The sequence below is a fragment of the Desmodus rotundus genome, chromosome 1 (genome assembly GCF_022682495.2).
Source record: "Desmodus rotundus isolate HL8 chromosome 1, HLdesRot8A.1, whole genome shotgun sequence".
NCBI classification, from domain to species: Eukaryota; Metazoa; Chordata; class Mammalia; order Chiroptera; family Phyllostomidae; genus Desmodus; species Desmodus rotundus.
The window spans coordinates 89575576-89599812 of record NC_071387.1 but is presented as its reverse complement, the minus strand read 5'-3'; the positions used below and the strand labels follow the sequence as shown (position 1 = coordinate 89599812).

The window sequence follows — 24237 nt, the reverse complement described above, 5'->3', positions numbered from 1 at the left end:
TGGAGAGATGAAAATGTTTTGAAAGTAGATAGAAGTTGTGGCTGCATGACATTGTGATAGTATAAATATCACTAATTGTATACTTTAGAGTGGTTAACTTTATGTGGGTGAATTTCACCTCATTTTTTTTTTTTAAAGTAAAGAAATCACACACTTAAAATAATCCAGATTTCTGGTTCTTCTTGAAAACTTGAGAATCTGGCAACACTGGAGGCACATTCCTATAGAGGTGACTGGCAGGGGCTGAGCAGGGGCACCTCTTCAGGTGGGGCAGGTGCTATCTAGTTCACCACAGTCCTCACCGCTCTTTGTTGCCTCCCACCAGAGTCAGTTGTCATCCCTGTGCTGTTGTTTTCCTCATTTTAAAGAAGACAATAAAATTTGTTGTACCCATACTTCCATCTATATTAGAAAAACAACAGATAAGAGGGCCACAGGTTTTAAGACAAAATGTTTCTTAAACCAGCCAGTTTTATTTATTTACTGGACCTTTCTAGCCCCTGTGGTCTGTGACCCCTACAAACAGAATCTGGGCAATGAGGTAACAAGAGTGGGTGTTGCTGAGAAAGGCATTTCCTAACTCAGGCTCCTGTGAAATGCTACACTTTGTAACACCTGAACATACTTGTGAGATGCAGCTGTTGATTTACTCATGGTTATTAACAGTTAGCAGGCAAGGCACAGCCTGTTAGCTGAAAGGATGGTTGGATTCTCAATCTGCCAAATGGATTTACACACACATTTGCCAACTGTTCCCTCCATGATGGACATGGTATGTGATGTCATTATTAACTGGGACAAAGACACTAATGGATGGATCTGTCCATCCATTAACAGAATGTATTGCTCATTCAGAATTGACTGCTGTGGGTCCCCTTCAAGAGCAGAGGTCTACCTAGGAGAAAGAACAGAGGCAGCCAATTCAGACTCAGAGCTTTGATGGGAACAGAGGTGGGGTGGAGCCCATGTTGATGGCAACTGGATAGATTCAGGATTCTACCCACCAGGCTTTACAAGGCCTCTAGCCTCAGAGGTGTGTAATTGGCTCATCAGACATGTTGACCAAAGGATCTCTTGTGACTTCATATCCCAATTCTTCCCACATATTTGCTTTAACCTGATTTACCTCTGTAAGCCCACTGAGCTTAGGGGAGGGAGTGGAAGCAAGCATACAGCATGGTCTGTCCTGGCTCAGGTCCCTGGGCACAGTGGGGCAGGCACGGAGGAGAGCAGGGGCAGTGAGCATACCTCTGTCCCTGGGGTGTAGCAGTGATAGCGGCCCCCAACAGCTTCTGCAAAGTTCTTCAGGACAGCCTGCGGGATGGCAGCAGGGTCAGCTCTCACTAGAGTGATGCCAATGCTGCAAACCACTTTCTCCTTGACCGAACCTCCCAACTCTCCAGAATTCCCATCTTACCAAGTGGAGAACTAGGTACAAGAGAGTTGTGCTCTGGTCCACAGCTTGGGGCCTGTCCACACGGGGCCTATCCACGTACAAAGCCTCACAGGCTGGCCCCGCCCACTATGACCAATCCAAGGGAAAACTTGGAAAGTCTCAGGTACTTACAGGAGGCACCTGATTGTCACATTTGTAGGTGACAATGTGGGTGTCGAGGTCCCTGCCCATGGTGGACTGTTGGATATAGTCAGACAGGATTTCAGCAGGCTGATCTGGGCTGAGAAGAAGACAGAACAAGAGAAGGGGGCACTCCAGCATGAGGACATACAAGAGCAAAATGATAATTTCTAGGGAACATCTACAGAGTCTAACCTACCACTTGTGTGCCAGGTCACTTGTATAAGATGCAAGGCAGAGTAAAAGCACAGGCCTGGCCTGCTCTGGTGGCCCTGTGCACAGATGACCCATGAACACAATCCTTCCATCAAGCATGTGTCAGGAGTCATGTTTGATGATCTTTCTTCAAACACTGGTTTGGTGGTCTGGCCCCCTTCATGTACTCTTTGTCTGCTTAGGAAAGGAGACCTACCAGCTTCCTAATATGGCCACCAGGGAATCCAGCCCCTTTAGAGCAAAGGCTTTCTTCAGGGCTTGCAGCAGATTGCTGCCTCCATCGGGCTGCAGGTGCTTTACCCAGAGCTTGAATTCCTGTAGGCTGGGGAGACAAGAATGGACAAAAGCAACCTAATCACAGCATTCTCCAGGGCTCTAGGCCCGGGACAAATTGAGCTCATTTCAGCCTAATGATAGCTCTTTGAGGTGGACGTGTTTATTCCCATTTTACAGATGAGAAGACTGAGGTTCAGATTTAGGAATTGCCAAAATGATACTGTTAGCAACTGGCAACACTGAGAATTCAAACGAGGTCTGACTTCAGGACCTGAGCTTCTAGTGACTGCCGTCAGGTGATCCAGGGCTAAGACCCTTCTTTCACCCACCCCAAACCCCCCAACTCTGCTGGGAGGCAGACTTCAGCCTGAAGCATGGAATTAATGCTCTAACACTCAGAGGGATCTAAGAGAAGGCTGTGGCTGTGTGGCCATATCTCATGTGGATTGGGGTGCACACTACTGGTAACAGGGAAAATGACTTAACACGGTGCTGTCTTGGTTAAACATTGAATACCTCACATGATACTAGTGAGAGAGTTCTCTTTCCATTTCTTTTTCAGTCTGACCAACCCCGCCCCCCCAAATCTCAGCTTGTTGCTAGCAATCTGTCTGTCATTATTATAACTATTGAGTCTCCTTTTTAAACAGAAAGAAAAAAATCAGGCGTAGAGCCTTCTCAAGCCAATAGGTTACAAGCTGGAATTTAATATCATCATTGTGTTTGCTATCCTTGTATTTATTTTTTGACTACTTTCTAATTATAGCAAGGATTCTGGGCTTCTCAACTATGGTACTGATAGAGAGTTTCCTTCAACAATAAATAGGGTTGATATAAAGAAAATTGATAACATTGAAAGTGGTGCAGAGTAAATAATAGCACACAAAGCAGAGATGTGACGAAAATCACTTAAGTCCAGGAATGACTGGAGTTGAGAAACTCCTGGCTAGATGATCTCAAGGTCATTCCAGGTTGGACAATGGAGATCAGGGGTCTAACTAAGGTGGAAATCAAAGTAAAAAAAATTCTCTCATTCACTGAATATCTGCCATATGCCAGTTACTTATTTTTCATTTCATCCTCACAACAGCTCAGTGAGGAGCAGGTATCCTCAACCTCATTCCGCTCATGAGAGAGGTGAAAGACTGGTCAATGTCACCCAGTAACTGCCAGAGCTGGGATTCAAAGCCAGCACTGCTGGAACTGAGCACTTCTTTGCCTGGACAGGTTCCTCTGTATAGTCAGTGCTGGGCAAGGGGATCTCCATCCCAGAAACCTAAGCTAGTGGATTTTCCAGCGATTGTGCTCTGGAATCTAATCCCGGCTCTGTCACTTTGGGCATGCTCCCTAACGTGAGACCAGTTTCTTTATCTACAAAATGGGGATAATAATCCTATTCCATGTGTTGGCTGCAAATATTAAATAAGATAGTACATGATAAGTGGCTACTGTGGTACTTAACATATGGTGGGTGATCAAAGATACTTCCTTCATGGTATAAGTGGAAACTCTTACATACCTTCCCTCTCTCTGTTCCCCTAAACTAGAAACTCCCAAATAAAGGACTAGCTAAATTGTAGTATATAGTGGAATACTACACAGCCATTAAAAAGAATGAGGAGTTCCTGTATGCACAGAGAGTGATATCCAAGGTTAGGTGCAAAGCCAGTTGCAGGCCAGTGTTACATGCTCTTGCTTATGTTTATTTTTTTTTAAATTTTAAAGGTTTTATTTTATTCATTTTAGAGAGACTGGAAGGGAGGGAGGGAGAGAGGAAGAGAAGCATTTATGTGCAAGAGATGCATGGATTGGTTGCTGCTTGCATGTCCCCAACTGTGGACCTGGCTCACAACCCAGGCATGTGCCCCAACCAGGAATCAAACTGGTGACCTTTTGGTTCTCAGGCCAGCACTCAATCCACTGAGACTCAACAGCCAGGGATCCTGTTTATGTTTAAATAAAAGAGGATGGCCCTGGCTGGTGTGGCTGAGCAGACTGAGTACTGGCCTGAGAACCAAAGGGTCTCCTTAAAAAAAAAAAGAGGATGAACACGCGGGTGCATGTGTGACAGACTGCCTGCAGAAGTAAACAGAAGATACTGTTACTGGGAGGAGAGAGGAGGACTTGGGTGAGGGAGACTCGTTGCTATTATTTACCCTCTCTTATTGTTTGATTTTTTGAACATGAGCATGTATTATTTTCACAATAATAAAACTACCTGCTAGTTTGCAGGATAAAAATGGTATCGTATGGTTGTCTTGTCTTTTCATTTGATGGATGACTTGTGAGGGTAATTCTTTTTCCAAAAGTTACTTGCTCCTGGTGTTTCTGCTTTTGTGAATTGTCCCTTTGCATTTATTTATCTGATGGAGTCTTGGGTTTGCACTTCAATCACGCAGTACAGACACTAACACTTGGGGAGGAAAATGACCACATAGGATGGCTACTCACACGGAGGTGCTGACATCCATGGGGTCTGGCCAGAGGGCACTGGTAGTGGTGCCAAAGGACAGGACGTATAGCTTCTCCTTGCGACTCAGCTGCTCCTCAATGAGGCTCTGGTGGACAGAAGTGTCAGGTAGGGAGTTAGTTATTCACAAAAGAGAAGGGCGCCAGACATCTGGTTTGGCCTGATTAAGTGAGGAAACAGCAGTTTTGCAGTCACCCCAGGGAGTAATGGCATCATTTGGACAACATCCCGCCTAATCAACGAGGCTGGAAAGACAGCCTTACAGCCTCCCCAGGGGTAACAGGCATCAATCCTCTGGACTAACGGGGAATGGTGAGGGGGAATTACTTTTACTGAGGCTGCGAAGTAGAAGCCAGATGAGAAAGTAGAACTTCAAGGCATGTGCAGTAGGAGCCACAATGGCCACCACAAAGGGGCGGAGTCTAATCTGGGAAAGTCTGGGGAAAGGATCAGATTGGAGGAGGGCATGGAACCAGAAGACACAGGAAAGTGATTGGATAGCGTGAGGCACCAGCACAGACCGAAAAATCCAGGAGAGACCAGGTAGTTTGAAATAAAGGCTGCTCTCAAGCTCAAGAAAATACATGGAAGACAAAGAACCCAGCAGGTGCCCTCCTTGGAGCATGTCCACTCAAGTATCCTTTTTGAGAATACTTTTGCCTTCTTTTTTCCTAAACTCTAAGGGTCCATAAGGAGACTTGCAAACAGGGGAGCAGCAAGTGGTGGCAGAGGGCTCTTTTGACTCTAACTTCTTTTTCTGAGTCCATGCAGCTGCTACGATAGCCTGCTTGCTCCCTAGCTCTCCGAGAGTGTACTGTCTACTTTTTGCTTTAGTAAATCTTGCCTCTCACACACCTCCTCCTAATCCAGTGTCCCCGAAATCTTTTTCCCGTGACACTGTAGAAGAGCCTATTTCCAGACTATGCGGGCCCTATTTGTCTAGGCCCTGGTGTTTCCAGTAAGAGGTCACCACTGGCTCCCAGAGCAAGGGGCCATGTGGAGCCTGGCTTTACCTCTCATGCTGTAGCCGGTCACCGGGGCTGGGGTATGTGTAGTGCTAAAGCAGGGTCACTTGAGGTTCAGCTTAGTGGACTCATGCTGACATTTGCTTCCCACCCACAGGGGATGTGGGATGAGAGCTGTAGCTGCCTATTCCAGACTGTCCCATGGTTCTGTGTGGTGGAGGTAGGACATGGGCCTTCAGCCTGTGGATTAATTGTTTAATCCCCACCTCACAACTGCAGACTGCTGTTCTCTTCCAGAGCAGCTTCTTAGGGTTGCTGTACACCAGGGTCAGAAATGTGGGTGGGATGTGTGTTTTGGCTTCCCATCTCAAATGTATGCTATGGTTGAACTCTTAACTGTGGCACGCAGGAGGGAGAACAGAGGAGAGAGACAGTAGTTTCTCTCCAAGGCATGTGAGGTGGGGATGGAGCAATGAACACAATACCAGCCTGTTTGATTGATGTTTTTAAGCTGTAGTTGGTGAATATACAACAGAGGAGTCTTGAGTCATAGTCAAGTTAGTAGGGACTGCTGTGAAGAGAATACTAGAAGCTCACACTCCCAGGGAAAATGATGTTGAGGTTTGGTTTCTTTAACTTTTTTTAGATGCTAATGAAGTGTGAACTGCTCTTTGTCAAATACATCATTGTGCATTTGCTGTAAACTGAAGCCTGCTAGACAGGCACAAATGGGAGGGAGGGGTGGTGGGAGTAGTTCCAGGTCCTTCTCTGTGCCCCAAGACTTACCATGAGGTCATTTTGTAATTCTTCTTTCCTAGGGCTACTGCTGATGGCTGACACATCAATGAGAACGCCGACTCTGGCCCCCTTGATGAGGCCAAATGCCTAAAACCATAAAGGACACATGGACAAAATCAAGGGGGAGGGTGGAGGTGAGGAAGGGAGGAGGGTTCAGCTGGGGAGGGGTGGAGGGATGGGGAGAAAAGGCACACAACTGTAATTGAATAATAATACAAAATTAAAATTAAAAAAATAAAATGTTAGAATAAAAAAACAAAACAAAACAAAACAAAACAAAACAAAAAACAAGAAGGGCACCCAGAAATAACCAGCACAACTGTGTTGCTCTGAAGACTTTCACCAAGCAGCTCTGCAATGGGAACTTCTAACCCTCCCAGACCTCAACAAGCAGGAGCCAAGGAAGGCCCATTTTACAGAGGAAGAACCAAAAACTAGGTCTAGGCTGCTGCTTCCATTTTGTGGCAACATATTCTTTAAGTTTTTGTCATTGATATTTACTGTCTATTCTTATGAAGTAATACATGTTCACTGTAGAAAATTTGGAGTCTGTAGAAAAGCATCCTTTGTAAGAGATAAAATTTGATACCTCACTACTGTGGATGAAAAAATGGCCACATGCTAAATCTAACAAGCTCAGGGGAAGCCTGTGTGGTGGGACTTACAAACTCAGAGACCAAAGTAACCACATGGGATGGACTGAAATTAACACATTCTAACTAAAGGCAGTTAATGGCTGGTAGTTATGTCCTAGTCTAATGGGGTGCAAAGTGAGGGGTGCCAGAAAATAGGAGAAAAACCCCCACAGACCTCAATTGGGGGATAGGGGAAGTGGATGATATGACTTAAGACACATTGCATAGCAAAAAGGAAGCTAATAATTGTGCTACTGCCCGGGGCAAAAGGTGTCTAGTGACCCTGAGGGCATTCAGGAGCTCATGACATAGCCAGGGGAGGTGAATGCCCTCCCTAGAAGCCCCTGTGTCACGGTAACTCTTGACCCGACTAAAGATGGCAGCTGAGAGAATGTAAACAATATGGGGAGACTGGCAAATGTAGCACATTGTGGGAGAAGCTGGATAGGAGGTCATGTAGGAAGCTCTGGGTCTGGATTTAAAGTAAGGACAAGCAGAGAGAGGGATGTTGGTTGGCCATGAGGGCTGAGAGAGTAGGTAGCAGCTGTGCCGGTCTTTAGTGAAGAGGGCAGCTGTACGTGAGAGGTTCATGCATGGTGCCTATAGTTGAGGGAGGAGCTATGTCTGTTCCTCTGAGGATTCGGCTATGCAGCCTAGGCTAATAAGAAAGACGAGCAGTCATAAGAAAGATGAGCCATGAGCCAGAAGGGATTTGGCAGCAGCAGCCAAGAGAAAGAGAACGGTGGGCTGCTGCTCTGATTGTGCCCATTCCAGCTGACTCCAAAACCACTAAGGACTCTGCCTTGCAAGATGCTGACCTGCTGCCTCAGACCTAGACTCTATTCGTACTCTTGGGACTCTGGACATACAGAGAAGTCACTCTCTTGGGACTCGTGCCTTTCCTGGACTTCACCATGATCCAGTGCAACATGGCACATGTTTTCCTGGACTATTATGTGGAGGCTGAGGACAACATACCCCAGATCCTGAAGGAGAGAGCTGCTGCAGATGGCAACTCTGAAACCCATGAGTGTGCCTTCCAGAGGGGATGGAGACCTGTTTGTGCAGCTGGCTTAAGAACAGATAAGATACGGGGCACTATTGGGCTTGGTGTTGGCTTATACCCTGGTGGGGAGCAAGGAAAGTGCTGGGTCTCCTGGGAGAACAGGGCTCTGAGCAGAAGTGCTCTTAGCCCCACTGAGGTCCTACCTGTGTAAATAAAAACCTGTTTCCTCCAACACTAATTGTTTGGTCATGCATCAAGGCGCCACATGCACAAGCCCCACTTTGCTCAGTTACACTAGGGCACTATTTTTCTCTAACAAAGGTCAGTCTTCACCTTAAGTGAGCCTGTGCTCTTTTTTTTCTTTTGGCATCTATGATAACATACCTGATAATATACCTTTGGAATATCAAAGTAATTTCCTTTTGTCCAGACCCCTCAAAGCACAACCACCAAACCAGAGCAGAGACCACACATCCTCTCACTGTTATTATTATCATGCTAATTGTTGACTGTTACCTATCCTATACTTACCAATGTAAAAGAAGTACAAGGGGGGACTCCCAAAAACCCCAGAATTATCTTCTGGAGACAAGCTCCCTTGTAGTACAGGCTTCCCCCGCTAGGTGAGTATTCTACGAACCCATCTGTATCATTGTACCAGGTGGCATTGTTGTGAGAGGTGTGCTCAGATTCAGTGAATTTTTTTCAAGACTCTTTCAACATGTTTGACCATTTCATGATGGGTGATTTACAAGCACACCTGCCCACACTGCACTGAGTGTTCAGCAGTTTTGGACCCAGAAATGGCATGGCCCCATGCCCCATACTCCCTATTCACCTGATCTCAACCCAAGTGACTTTCTTTTGTTTCCCCAGATGAAAAAACATCCTCAAAAGGAAACGTTTTTCCAATGTGAAAGAGGTGAAACAAACAAACAAAAAGCAGTTGCACTAAAAAGCATCAAAATCAATGAGTTCAAAAACTGTTTTGAGCAGTGGAAAAAATGCCTCGATAGGTGTATTGCATCAAATGGAGAGCACTTCGAAGGTGACTAAAGTTTAAACATGTTAGAATAAATACACAATTTTTTACAAATAAATTCCAGGGGTTTTTTGGGGGGGACCTCCCTTGTGTCTATTCCTTTTACTTTTTATTCAACCCCAGAGATTTGCCTGCTTTGCTTTCTTCCATCTCCCGAATCTACCACCAATGAGTTTCACGTAACCCCCTTATGCCTCCTCCTTTGATTGTAATGTATAAAATAAGGTGCAAAACTGACATTCTCTGGAGATTTTCTCCATCCATTGAGATTTTGCTTCCCAGCAATTGCCATCAGTATGGCTCAAAGAAACTCATAAATATTCTTACAGGCTTGGAGGTTTCTTACGTTAACATTTACTTGGCATAGTGTGGCAGGATTCCAAAGAAGTCCACCCAGGACCACCTTGCAGACCCTGACCTGTGCTTGGTACCAGAAGGGGCCCATTGTGCCTCACTAGCTCTTTGTTTTACATTTGGTGTACTTGGGTTAATTTCCCTTGGGATTCTGGATCTCCCTGTTTTAAGGTAAGAGGCCCTGATTTTATTTGAGCCAATTTTTAAAATCCTCAAGGTTAAGGGTTGAAAGAACCCAGGCTAAGGTGGGACAGTAGGAAAAGTGGATGGCTGGGTTTTAGCTTTGAGTTTTCTATTGAAATTGCTTTCTGAGAGTCTGAACAAAAAAAACCCCCTTTGCTGGATAAATGGGAGCCTGAACTCATTGGGATCCAAAGATAAGGTGCACTCTCTTCAGCCTGAATCTCGGGTATTAGGAGACTACAAATCTTTGTGGAGTTGTCAAAAGCCATCCCTTAGGATATACAGGAAGGAGCCCGATAGAGAGTTCCAACTCTACTGTAATTAAACAACTAACTCATCTGGAGACACACACATAAAGGTTGGGTACTTGCTCCGAGTCCTCACAGTTGTATTAGGCAACTGGGGAGAAAAACCAAGACACATGAAGGTTGAATGTAACCTAGGAAGGAGGTGACAGACCCTTGGAATTCAATCCATAAGCAGCATATTTCAACCCACCACACAATATCCCTAGAAATTTGTTCAGACTCTGAAGATAATTTAAAGAAAACTAAAATTAAAATGGGAAATTGTGCCTCCAGGGCCAGAAACTCCCAGCTCCCAGCCCCTATTAATACTCATGCAGATACACAATGAATAGGAAGCTTGTACTTACATGTACTTTACAGAAATGGGAAGATTTAGCTAGAAATGATATCAACTTAAGATGGCCAAAATTCAGTTTTCTTTGGGTGCCTAAATTAATTTTTGCATGCAAACTTAGAAAAATGCTGGCTCTAAAATTAAACTGAATGAATGGGAAGCATATCTTGATTGGAAATTAGAAACTTCTAAGAGGAATACAGATAAATTTAAAAAAATGATTAATAAGAAATTTTACAAACTTTCTTTGAACTAAAGAAGGCTTCTGAGGTTAACAAACCAATACCCCATTCCTCTCCCTGGCTGTATAATACAGTCATGAGCTCCTCTACTATATTCTTTGCTTTCTGAGCTTCCTTGTCTAGATTTGCCCTCCCTCTCCCTTCTTCGTTCCCCTTTCATCTACTCTATATCTCCTCCACTACCACTCCCTACTGACCTAGGGGGAAATGAGAATAGGAATTCAGACAAGGGTAATCCAGGAATTCTAGCAGCTGCCTTTGGAGAAATGCTGGTCTCAAGCAGACAGGAACAAGCAATTGTATATATTCCTTGGACTGAAACAGAATTAAGGTATCTGCCTAAAGATTTCCCCAATTTTTGCCTTGGCTAGATAGCTCAGTTGGTTAGAGCTTTATCTCAAAACACCAAGGTTGTGGGTTCAATCCCAGTCAGTACATATACAAGAATTAGCCAATGAATGTATAAATAAGTGGAATAACAAACTGATGTTCTCTCTCTTCTCTGTTAAATTAAAAAAAAAAAGAAATTTATTTAACTGTTAGAACATGTAATGCTGGCTATTCTGATCTATTCCAATTAGTACACCTACTGGTTTCTGGGAGCAAAGCAACAGAATTACTAAATAGGGTTTGCTAGGAAATTCTTGTACAGGAGTCTTTTTATTGTAGAAAGCCAGGTCACCTTAAAAAGGATTATCCGAAACTGAAATGGGATTTAAAAAAAGAAAAGAAACAGAGCAAGCATAGGGCTGCTCCAAGGATGATGAAAGAGCATTTCCCGGATCCGGAAGATGGCGGCGAGATAGGTGGCCGCGAGATAGGTGGGAGCGGAGTCCACTTCCCCTCAACACCAGTGAAACACCTAGCTGATCTGAGGAGCAGAGCGAACAGCCAACAGTATTCCAGCATATATGAAGATCGGAGACCAAAGATAGAGGACATGGAAAGATCAGACAAGTGCTTAAGGACAATAAGATCCCCGGGACCCGTGCGGGGACGAGGGCAACTGAAGCCCCAGCCTGGGTGCAGGGTCTGCTGCAGGATTCGTGGGAGAGAGCCAGGCTGGGCTGTGTGAGCAGCCAGGTGCTTGTTTGGACCAGGGGAGCTTTAATAGGAAGAATTTCTCAAAAAGGAAAAGAAAATAGAGGCATGTAGTAGCAAGTTAGAGAACTCTCCGCAGCAGCCAGGGCCTCTGGCACCCCTCCCCCCTCAGCCCTGGACTGTGAACGCGGAAAAGCAGCCCTGGCGCTCACCTGAAGGCCCGCTGCGCGTCTAGGGGCCCACACCTGAAACCCTGGGTGAGCACGAGCCCTGATAGGCAGGCCCAGCTGCCTGGGCACCAGACCCAAAGTGCCCCAGTGGGTGTGTACCCCAATCAGTGGCTTGGGGCCCACACCTGAAACCCCAGGGGGGCGGGCGCCCTGATAAGCGCCTGGCTGCCTGGGAGCACAGACAAAAAGCTCCTGGGTGAGCGCGCAACCGGATCAGTGGCTGGCTGCCCCCGCGCACAGACCCAAAGCGGGGATCGGCAACCAACTGAAGTCCAAAGCGGAGATCAGCCACACAACCCGATCAACGGCCTGGCTGCCTGCAGGCAACCACAGCCAAAAGCACTGTTTCTGAAAAACTCCTATGTAGCCCCTGCGCACAGAACTCTGCATGGCCTACTGGCTCTCTAGGAGGAAGGCAGAACGCCCAGCAGAGGGGAGCTGCAGGGCTAGGAGAGACTGCATTCCCCGCAAAGACTCGACCCAGTAGGGGGCTGAACTACCCCATAGCAGCACCGAGAGCCCAAGGCATCTAAGACAGCAAAGAGCAAGAAGGTGGAATGTGAGTTGCCCCTAACTGGTGCAACTCAAGGACAGCACAGCTGGTGAACTAAAGGCCTAGTGGGGAGCAGAAGGACCCAGAGGAACTAGACTGAAGGCTGAACAACAGTGAAGAGTGTGGCTCAGGAAGGGAGAAAAGTGAAACCAATCCTTCCAACCATACCCTCCTGTTCCACAGACAGGACGACCAGCTGAACTAACCTGAACAGTTTAAACCCAGCAGAAGACCTTTTTTTTTCTTTTTCTTTTTTCTTTCCTTCTTTCCCCCTGAATTCCTTCTTCCTTTCTGTCCTTCTTTCTTTTTTTATTCCTTCTTCCTTCCATCCTTTACCTTTTTTATTCCTTCTTCCTGCCTTCTTTTATTTATTCTATTGTTTTAATTTTTGTTAAAAAATTCCTTCTTATCTTGCCTCTGATCTTTATTCCTACCCCCTTCCTTCTTTTCCTTTTCTATTCCCTTTTTCCCTCCTTCCATTCTTTTTTCTTTTTTTTTTTTTGCCCCCATTCCTCTTTTTCCCACAGGTGAGACAACAAAACCTGGAGTGCTGAAAAGACCAGAGTAAGACTGTGTTACACCCATAAACGTCAGCTCAAGACCAGTGAGCACAGGAGATTAAGGAGACAGCACCACTGAATCCCATTGGCATTCTACCATAGAAGTTCATACCATAAACCCAGGGAGTCAGAATAGATCAATATAAGAAGCAGAGGCTAACAAGAAGAGTATCACAAACAATGGGAAGACAAAGAAACAATTCCCAAATGAAAGGAAAGGAGGAAGCCTCAGAAAAAATGCTAACTGAAAAAGAGGCAAGTCAACTATCAGATACTGAGTTCAAAGCAATGGTCATCAGGAAGCTCACTGAGCTCTCTGAGCTCAAAGAGAACTACCAGAAACTACAGGGAAACTACAATGAACTCACTGCAAACTATATCAACATGAAAAAGGAAATAGAAACTATCAACAAGGGCCAAAGGAAATGAAGATTACAATTTCTGAATTGAAGAACACAGTAGAAGGAATGAAAAGCAGACTTGATGAAGCAGAGGATCGGATCAGCGAGCTGGAGGACAAAGTAGAAAAAAACACCCAGAAAGAGCAAGAAAAGGAAAACAGGCTCAGAAAGAATGAAGAGGTAATAAGGGAAATGCAGGACAACATGAAATGTAACAATATCCGTATAATAGGAATACCAGAAGGAGAAGAAGAAGAGCAAGGGATAGAAAACCTGTTTGAAAAAGTAATGATGGAAAATTTCCCTAATCTGAGGAGAGAAAAAGTCACCCAAATCCAGGAAACACCGACAGTCCCAAACAAGAGGAACCCAAAGAGACCCACTGCAAGACACATCATAATTAAAATGGCAAATTCCAAGACAAAGAGAGGATCTTAAAGGCAGCAAGAGAGAAAAAGGAAGTAACATACAAGGGAGCCCCAATAAGGTTAGCAACTGACTTCTCAATGGAAATGTTCCAAGCCAGAAGAGAATGGCAAAAAATATTCCAAGTAATGAGAACCAGAGGCCGGCAACCAAGACTACTTTACCAAGCAAGACTCTCAGTCAAGATAGAAGGCCAAATAAAGAGTTTCCCAGACAAAAGAAGTCTAAAAGAATACAGCTCCACCAAACCAGCTCTGCAAGAGATGCTAAAGGGACTGCTTTAAGGAAAGGAAGGAAAAGAGAAAGACAGAGGAACACAGGTAGGGAAAAAATGGCAACGAATAACTACCTATCGATAATAACCTTAAACGTAAATGGATTAAATGCGCCAATCAAAAGACATAGAATAGCTGAATGGATAAGGAAACATGACCCACACATATGCTGCCTACAAGAGACCTATCTCAGGACAAAAGACCTACACAGACTGAATGTGAAGGGCTGGAAACAAATTTTCCAAGCAAATGGACAGGGAAAAAAAGCAGGGGTAGCAATACTCATATCACATAAAATAGACTTCCAAAGAAGGGCCATAAAGAGAGACCCAGAAGGTCACTTTGTAATACTCAAAGGAAGAATCCACCAAGAAGACATAAACATTGTAAATATGTATGCACCCAACATAGGAGCACCCAAATACATAAGGAAAATCTTGGAGGATTTCAAGAAAGATATTGACAGCAACACAATTATAGTAGGGGACTTTAACACCACACTATCAAAAATGGACAGGTCTTCCAAACAAAATATCAACCAGGATATTGTGTCACTTAACAATACCCTAGAGGAAATGTACTTAACTGATATATACAGAGCTTTTCATCCCAAAGAAGCAAAATACACATTCTTTTCAAGTGTCCATGGAACTTTTTCAAAGATAGACCACATGATAGGACACAAAGCAAGCCTCAACAAATTCAAGAATATTAAAACTATATCAAGCATTTTCTCTGACCACAAGGGACTGAAACTAGAAACCAACCCCAAAGGAAAAAACCCAAAACACTCAAAATCATGGAGACTGAATAGCATGCTATTAAACAATGAATGGGTCAAGAACGAGATTAGGGAAGAAATCAAAAACTTTCTGGAAACAAATGAAAATGAACTCACAACAACTCAAAACCTATGGGTCACAGCAAAGGCAGTCCTGAGAGGGAAGTTCATAGCAATACAGGCCTACCTTAAACAGATAGAAACATTTCAAAAAACAACCTAACCCTACACCTACAAGAACTGGAGGAACAACAAAGACAGCCCAGAGCAAGAAGAAGGAAGGAAATAACCAAGATCAGAGCAGAGTTAAATGACATAGAGACTAAAAGCACAATTCTAAGGATCAATGAATCCAGGAGCTGGTTCTTTGAAAAGATAAACAAAATGGACAAGCCTTTAAGTAGGCTCATCAAGAAGAAAAGAGAGAGGATCCAAATAAACACAATTAGAAATGAAAGAGGAGAGATTACAACTGATACCACAGAAATACAAAGGATTGTAAAATTACTACGAAGAACTGTATGCTAAGAAATTTGAAAACCTAGATGAAATGGACATATTTCTAGAAAAATATAACCTTCCAAAACTGAATGAAGAAGAAGCAGAAAACCTGAACAGATGAATAACAGCAGACGAAATTGAAGCAGTCATCAAAAAATTCCCAACACACAAAAGCCCTGGACCACATGGTTTCACAGGAGAATTCTACAAAGCATTTAAGGAAGAGCTAACCCCCATCCTTCCCAGACTATTTGAAAAAATCCAAACTGATAGAAGACTCCCAAACTCTTTTTGTGAAGCCAGCATCATCCTAATCCCAAAACCAAATAAAGACACAATGAAGAAAGAAAACTTCACGCCAATATCGCTGATGAACATAGACGCTAAAATTCTCAACAAAATATTAGCAAACCGCATCCAGCAATACATTAAAAAGATCATCCACCATGACCAAGTGGGATTCATCCCAGGAATGCAAGGATGGTACAATATTCGCAAATCAATAAACATAATACATCACATCAATAACTGCAAAGACAAAAATCACATGATCATATCAATAGATGCAGAAAAAGCATTTGATAAGATACAGCACCCATTTATGATAAAAACACTCAGCCAAGTGGGAATAAAGGGAGCATTCCTCAACATCATAAAGGCCATATATGAGAGACCTACAGCCAACATCACACTCAATGGACAAAAACTTAGAGCTTTCCCACTATGATCAGGAACAAGACAAGGATGCCCTCTCTCACCACTCCTATTCAACATAGTATTGGAAGTCCTAGCCACAGCAATCAGACCAGAAAAAGAAATAAAACGCATCCAAATTGGAAAGGAGGAAATGAAACTGTCACTGTTTGCAGACGACATGATACTGTACATAGAAAATCCTATAGACTCCACCAAAAAACTACTTGACCTAATAAATGAATTTGGCAAAACAGGTGGATACAAAGTCAATACTCAGAAATCAAAGGCATTCCTGTACGCCAACAACGAAACTGCAGAAACAGAAATCAGGAAACAAATCCCATTTGATATAGCAACAAGAAAAATAAAGTACCTAGGAATAAACCTAACCAAGGAGGTAAAAGACCTGTACTCAGAAAACTACACAACAGTGAAGAAAGAAATGAAGGAAGACACAAACAAATGGAAGCATGTACCATGCTCATGGACTGGAAGAATTAACATCATCAAAATGGCCATACTACCCAAAGCAATTTATAGATTCAATGCAATCCCTATTAGAGTACCCATGACATATTTCACAGATATAGAACAAACATTTCAGAAATTCATATGGAACCATAAACGACCCCGAATTGCTGCAGCAATTTTGAGAAAGAAGAACGAAGCAGGAGGAATCACAATACCTGATATCAAACTGTATTAGAAGGCCACTGTAATCAAAACAGCCTGGTACTGGCATAAAAACAGGCACATAGACCAATGGAACAGAACAGAGAGCCCAGAAATAAATCCATGTCTCTACAGTCAATTAATATTTGACAAAGGAGGCAGAAGCATAAACAGCCTCTTCTACAGATGGTGTTGGGAGATCTCGACAGCTACGTGCAAAAAAAATGAAACTCGATCACCCACTTACGCTATACACGAAAATAAACTCAAGATGGATAAAAGACTTAAATATAAGTTGTAACACCATAAAAGTTCTAGAGGAAAACATTGGCAGGAAAATCTCAGACATTCCACGCAGCAACATCCTCACAGACATGTCCCCTAAAGCAAGGGACATAAAGGAAAAAATAAACAAATGGGACCTCATCAAAATAAAAAGCTTCTGCATGGCTAAAGAAAACAGCACCAAATTACAAAGAGAACCAACAGTATGGGAAAACATATTTGCTAATGATACCTCAGACAAGGGCCTGATGTCTAAAATATATAAGGAACTCACACGACTCCACTCCAGGAAGACAAACAACCCAATTAAAAAATGGGCAAAGGACTTGAACAGACACTTCTCCAAGGAAGACCTACAGAGGGCCCAGAGACATATGAAAAGATGCTCAGCATCTCTAGTCATCAGAGAGATGCAAGTTAAAACCACAGTGAGGTACCATCTCACACCAGTCAGAGTGGCCAACATAAACAAATCCACAAACAAATGTTGGAGAGGATGTGGAGAAAAAGGAACACTAGTGCACTGTTGGTGGGAATGCAGACTGGTGAGGCCACTGTGGAAAACAATATGGAATTTCCTCAGAAAACTAAAAATGGAACTGCCCTTTGACCCAGCAATTCCGCTGCTGGGATTATACCCTAAGAACCCTGAAACACCAATCCAAAAGAACCTGTGCACCCCAATGTTCATAGCAGCACAATTTACAATAGCCATGTACTGGAAGCAACCTAAGTGCCCATCAGCAAATGAGGGGATCCAAAAACTATGGTATATTTACACAATGGAATTCTATGCAGCAGAGAGAAAGAAGGAGCTTATACCCTTTGCAACAGCATGGATGAAACTGGAGAGCATTATGCTAAGTGAAATAAGCCAGGCGGTGAGGGACAAATACTGTATGATCTCACCTTTAACTGGAACATAATCAATAGAAGAAAAAAGCAAACAAAATATACCAGAGACATTGAAGTTAAGAACAATCTAACAATAGACGGGGGGGGGGGGGCAGTGGGAAGAGGGGATTACAGGAACTACTATAAAGGACACATGGACAAAACCAAGGGGGAGGGTGGAGGTGGGGGAGGGAGGTGGGTTCAGCTGGGGTAGGGTGGAGGGATGGGGAGAAAAGGCATACAACTGTAATTGAATAACAATAAAATTTTTTTTAAAAAAGGGCATTTCCCCTTCTCCTTAATAATCATTTAGGAGAAATTAAAATTACCATTAAAAAGTGTGGGGGGTGGATTACTAAGGTTCTTGTAAATACTGAAGTTACTTTATCTGTTCTTAAATCACACCTAAGTTGCCTCTAGTCTTAGAGAAAAACTTCTGTGCAAATCGTAGGGATATCTAATCAACCAATGTCTGCTTTTTAAAAAATATATATATTTATTGATTATGCTATTACAGTTGTCCCATTCCCCCCCTTTACTCCACTCCATCCTGCACAACCCCTCCCTCCCACATTCCCCCCCATAGTTCATGTCCATGGGTCATACTTATAAGTTCTTTGGCTTCTACATTTCCTATGCTATTCCTTCCCTCCCCTGTGTATTTTCTACCTACCATTTATGCTACTCATTCTCTGTACCTTTCCGCCCTCTCTCCCCCTCCCACTCCCCTGTTGATAACCCTCCATGTGATCTCCATTTCTGTGGTTCTGTTCCTGTTCTAGTTATTTGCTTAGTTTGCTCTTATTTTTGTTTTAGGTATGGTTGTTGATAACTGTGAGTATGCTGTCATTTTTACTGTTCATATTTTTTTTCTTCTTTTTCTTAGATAAATCCCTTTAACATTTCATATAATAAGGGCTTGGTGATGATGAACTCCTTTAACTTGACCTTATCTGAGAAGCACTTTATCTGTCCTTCCATTCTAAATGATAGCTTTGCTGGATACAGTAATCTTCGATGTAGGTCCTTGCCTTTCATGACTTGGAATACTTCTTGCCAGCCCCTTCTTGCCTGTAAGGTCTCTTTTGAGAAATCAGCTGACAGTCTTATGGGAAGTCCTTTGTAGGTAACTGTGTCCTTTTCTCTTGCTGCTTCTAAGATTCTCTCCTTCTGTTTCATCTTGGCTAATGTAATTATGATGTGCCTTGGTGTGTTCCTCCTTGGGTCCAGCTTCTTTGGGACTCTCTGAGCTTCCTGGACTTCTTGGAAGTCTATTTCCTTTGCCAGATGAGGGAAGTTCTCCTTCATTATTTGTTCAAATAAGTTTTCAATTTTTTGTTCTTGCTCTTCTCCTTCTGGCACCCCTATAATTTGGATGTTGGAACACTTAAAGGTGTCCTGGAGGTTCCTAAGCCTCTCCTCATTTTTTTGAATTCTTGTTTCTTCATTCTTTTCTGGTTGGATGTTTCTTTCTTCCTTCTGGTCCACACTGTTGATTTGAGTCCCAGTTTCCTTCACCTCACTATTGGTTCCCTGTACATTTTCCTTTGTTTCTCTTAGCATAGGCTTCATTTTTTCATCTGGTTTTCGAACAAATTCAACCAATTCTGTGAGCGTCTTGATAACCAGTGTTTTGAACTGGTTATCAAGAGATAGGCTGGCTATCTCTTCCTCGCTTAGTTGTATTTTTTTCTGGAGCTTTGAAGTGTTCTGTCATTTGGGCCATTTTCTTTGTTTTTTTTGTCTTGGCACATCTGTTACTTAAAGGGGCGGAGCCTTAGGTGTTCCCCAGGGTGGGGTAACGCTGGTCGCTCTGCTGTGATGCCGTATGTGGGGGAGGGGCCGAGAGGGAGCAATGGCGCTTGCTCCACTCTCCACCGGATTTCAGTCTTTCACTCTGTTACCCACAATCAAATTGGGCCCCTCTGGTGCTGGTTCCCTAGTGGGTGAGCTTCTGCACACTCTAGGCCCCTGTGGGTCTCTCCCACGACCTCTCCTGTGAGGGTGGGAGTCTCTCCTGCTGCCGCCCCAACCCCCACGGGCGCTTTCAATCATAGGTCTGAGGCTTTATTTCCCCGTGCCGGAGCCCCGGGTTGTGAGGTCTGCTTAGCCCCCTCGCCATTCCTCTCTGTCTATCTATGTGCGAATGTGGGGCCACAGGGTCTGCTAGATGTTGCACTGCCTGCCCCATTTGTTCCAAAATCCTCCACCTCTGTGGGTCTGGCCGGCTGCATTTAGGCGAGTCCTCTCCACCCCGGGTGCCTGTCTCCGCCCCTCCTACCAGTCTGGATGACTGTTTCTTCTTTATCTCCTTGGTTGTCGGACTCCCGTGCGGTTCGGTTTTCTATCAGTTCTGGTTGTTTTTTGTTTTTAAATTGTTGTTGTCCTTCTTTTGGTTTTGCGAGGAGGTGTAGTGTGTCTACCTATGCCTCCATCTTGGCCAGAAGCCCCACTGTCTGCTTTTAAAACAGAAACTGTCCCCTTCCAACTAGGGAATGTTAAGGGGCAATATATATATTTTGGTAATCAAATCTGCCCCAACTCACTTGATAGGATGAGATTTTCTTGAAACTAATGATGCCCACATAACCTTTTGCCAGAAGGGTGAAATATATTTAGCGATGAGTAAATCAGATATTGAACTAACTTGAAAAATAATAATTTGAAAGGAAACTCCACAAGAGGAAAATAATCTTGAGAGTCAACATTTGTTGTAGGATGGTTTACTGCAACCTTGGGCCTTTTCCAGTATAGATATTGGCAAGATCAAGTCAGTCACTCCTATTAAAATAACTATTGATAATACTTTGCCTTTAGCTATTCTTCACTAATATCCATTAAGATTTGATGTACTAGCCCATTATACAAGATCATTTAAAAAGGGAATTTATAATTCCATATTCAAGCCCCTGTAATTCTCCTATCCTTCCAGTAAAGAAACTCAATACTAAAAAATAGATTTACACAGAATCTCATAGTATAAATGAAATAATTATCCCTAAATATCCTGCAATTCCAAAGCCACATAATCTATTATCGGTTATTCTGTGGACAGCCAATATTTTTCAGTGACAGAGTTATATAGTGCCTTTTTCAGCATTTATGTAAAAACAACAACAACAACAACAACAAAACAGAAAGAAAAGAAAGAAAGAAAAAGAAAAACTAAAAAAGACAAATATCTCTTTGCTTTCGTCTGGGAAGATTACAAGTTTACTTGGACAGTAATGCCCTAGGGATATACAAAGAGTCCCACCTATTTCTCTTAGATACTAAAAGCTGACTTAAATGATGTTAAATTTCCCAGAGATTCCACTCTAATTCAATACGTGGATGATTTACATTTATGCTCTAGACAGGGGTCTCCAACCCCCTGGACTGCAGATCAGTACCAGTCAGTGGCCTGTTAGGAATCAGGCTTCAAGGGAAGGTCGCCAGAGCTCATCAACCACCTGACCCCCACGCAAGCCTGAGTTCTGTCTCCTGTTCCCTAATGTCACTCCAACCCTACCTCGTGGAAAAAGCTGTCCCTGGTGCCACAAAAGTTGGGGACCAGCTCTCCAGAATATTACTAGACTCCCAAAGGACACAATTTACCTATTACAACAGCTAGCTAGCTATAAAAGGACATAAGGTCTCAAAGGATGAGCTACAATTTTGCTTACTTCAAGTAAAATACCTTGGCCATCTCATATCTAACCCTGAAAGACTCAGAATGATATCCTTTTCTCCTCTAAAAACAAACAAGGCCCTGGCCAGGTACCTCAGTTAATTAGATCATTGCCCCAATACACCAAAGTTGTAGGTTTGATCCCCAGTCAGAGCACATATAAGAAGCAACCAATGAATACATGAATAAGTGAAACAACAAATCAATGTTTCTCTCTCTCTCTCAAATCAATTAAAAAATTAAAAAATAAAAACAAAAACAGCTTGGAGGGCTCCTGGGTCTGACTGAATACTATCACAATTGTATTCTAATTTTTTTTTATTAATGGCTCAGCCTCTATATGTCCTATTAAAGTCAAAAATGACCTAATCCAATTCAGTGGAACCCAGAAGGGAAACAAACTGTAAAATCTCTAAAGAATTATCTAAATCTCCTGCTCTGGGACATCTTAATTATACACTTCTCTTCTTTCTTTTCACCCATGAAAATAAATGAGATGCCTTTGGAATTCTAACTCAGAAAAATAAAGGTCATCAGAGACCTAAGATATTAGAGTCAGGGACTAGACTCTGCTACAATCGCGCTCAGTAAACAGACAAGAAGAGATAAAGGCTCTCCTTCAACTACTTATGTCCTTCGTTCTGTTGAATCTCCACTGAATTCTCATCACACTCAACACTTCTGTCAGTAGACTGGCTCTTGCCTTCTGCACCTAGTATTACTTGAACTCGATGTGAGAATCTTAATCCAGCAACTTTGCTACTTTCTTTGCGAGATGAAAACATCCATGATGTGAGGGTTTTTTTTTTTTTTTCTTACTAACTACCTTCTTGTTCCTAGGAATAGTTTACAGGAAATTCCTATTCATAATGCTGACTTAATTTGGCTAACAGATAGATCTTTGAAAGATAAACAGAAATGTTACTGAGCTGGGTATGCAATAACTTCCATGGTGGACTTAATTGAAGGTTCTTATTTATCTGCATAGGATCTTCCCAAGAAACATAATTAATTGTTCTAACTTGGGTTTGCCAATTGGCCAAAGATCAACGATCCAATATTTACACTGGTAGTAGCCCTGGGTGTAGCTCACAACTCTAGAATGTTGTTGAAGGAGCAGGGCTTCTTAATTTTCTCAGGGCAGCCCATAAAAAATGGAAAGGAGGCTACAGAATTATTAGATGTCCTACAAAATTCAAATAATTGGCAATTATTAAAATTCCAGGACATTCTAAAGTTGCGACCATGGAAGCAAAAGAAAATCATTTAGCTGATGCTACAGCTAGACAGGCAGTATTAAACAATCAAATTATCCACACCCAAGAATGCTCCTTGCTTCCTATTAAATCAATAAAAGACTTTTTTATTATTCTTTTAATTTAATTCTTTATTGTTGTTGAAGTACAGTTGTGTCCATTCCCTCCCTCCCCCCCCCACCCCGCCAGCCATCCCCATCAATAAAAGACTCTTCTAATGGTTCCAATGGACAGCTGTAGAAGAAAAGAGGATATGACAACAAATGGAGGAAACTGTCCCAGGCACACAGATAGGGCTTGGGCCCAATCAGAAGCCAATCTTACCTATAGGGGCTTAATTACCTGTACGTTAACATGTGCATGAGCTAAAGCATTAGAGTCCTAAATGATGATTTCATAGAATAAACAATGTTACTACTGCTGTAGTTCATAAAGTATATAGTAGATTAGATGTTCTATCTGTCCCAATATAACCCTGGAAAATCATTCCACAGGTCCTAAGGACATTTCCCACTCTCTTTAGATTCATTTGATGTATAGTAATTGGATTTTATCCAAATGTTACCATCTCAAGAATACAAATATGTGTTAGTTATGATTTGTATGGGTTGAGGCATTCCCTTTCAGAAAAGCAACAGCCTTAATGGTAGGTAAATTATTATTGGAAACAATTAACTTCCAAATGAGGAATTCCCTCTAAGTTACAGTGACTGAGGGACTCATTTCACTGGGCAAATAATGCAATCCACTTGTAATATTTGGCCTATTCTACAGTATTTTCATTGAGCTTATCACCCCAGTCCTTTGGATTGGTGGAACTTACAAATGGTACAATTAAAATTCAACTAGGTAAATTTTCAGGAGCTTTTAATCTCTCTTGGCCAAAAGGTCTCCCTATAGTGCTCCTCAACCTAAAACCTACTTTTGGTAGACATAGACTTTCTCCTTATGAAATAAATAGTCACCAGCCATTATATGAATCTGGATAAAGGGACGTATGAAGAACCTTACTGAAAGGAGTCAGGCAGGCTGAGTCACCTGGGTGATTTGATGTTTTACCAAAAAACTCTGCATGAGCACGTGATGCATGAGTGGGTGTGTTGTCGTGATGAAGCTGCCAGTCACCAGTTTCCCATAGCTGTGGCTGTTTTTGTCATATTGTATCTTTCAACTGATGAAGAACACTGAGGTAGTACTCCTTATTAATTGTTAGGCTGGAAGGGCATACTTGTGATGAACAACACCTTTGCAATAAAAAACACAGTTAACATGGTCTTGATCTTTATGTGACTTTGCCATGCCTACTTTGGGTGTGGAGAATCAGGCGACTTCCATTGGGATGACTGGGCCTTAGTTTCTGGATTATAGCCTTGGATCCACAATTCATCTCCGGTTATGACTTTCTTGAGGAAATTTGGTTCATTGGTAGCAGTTTGAATCAAGGCATTAGCAACTGCAGGTTATGGTTCCTTCTGCTCTGGTAGCAGAAGCTGTGGAATGAATTTTGCCACAACATGTTTCATGCCAATATCCTGTGTCAAAATCTTGGACAGAGTCGTTTTTGGAATCCCCAGATCAGCTTCTAGTTCTA

General features: G+C 42.8%; 1 protein-coding gene across 1 annotated transcript in view; it reads right to left on the bottom strand.

The window, feature by feature from the left end:
• VWA3A (von Willebrand factor A domain containing 3A) overlaps window positions 1–24237 on the bottom strand; it is a 71815-nt gene that overhangs the window by 31658 nt on the left and 15920 nt on the right. Inside the window, 5 exon segments of the mRNA XM_053925934.2 lie at window positions 1249–1314; window positions 1568–1676; window positions 1989–2114; window positions 4520–4626; window positions 6290–6388. Of these exon segments, the coding sequence (XP_053781909.1) occupies window positions 1249–1314; window positions 1568–1676; window positions 1989–2114; window positions 4520–4626; window positions 6290–6388 (507 nt within the window).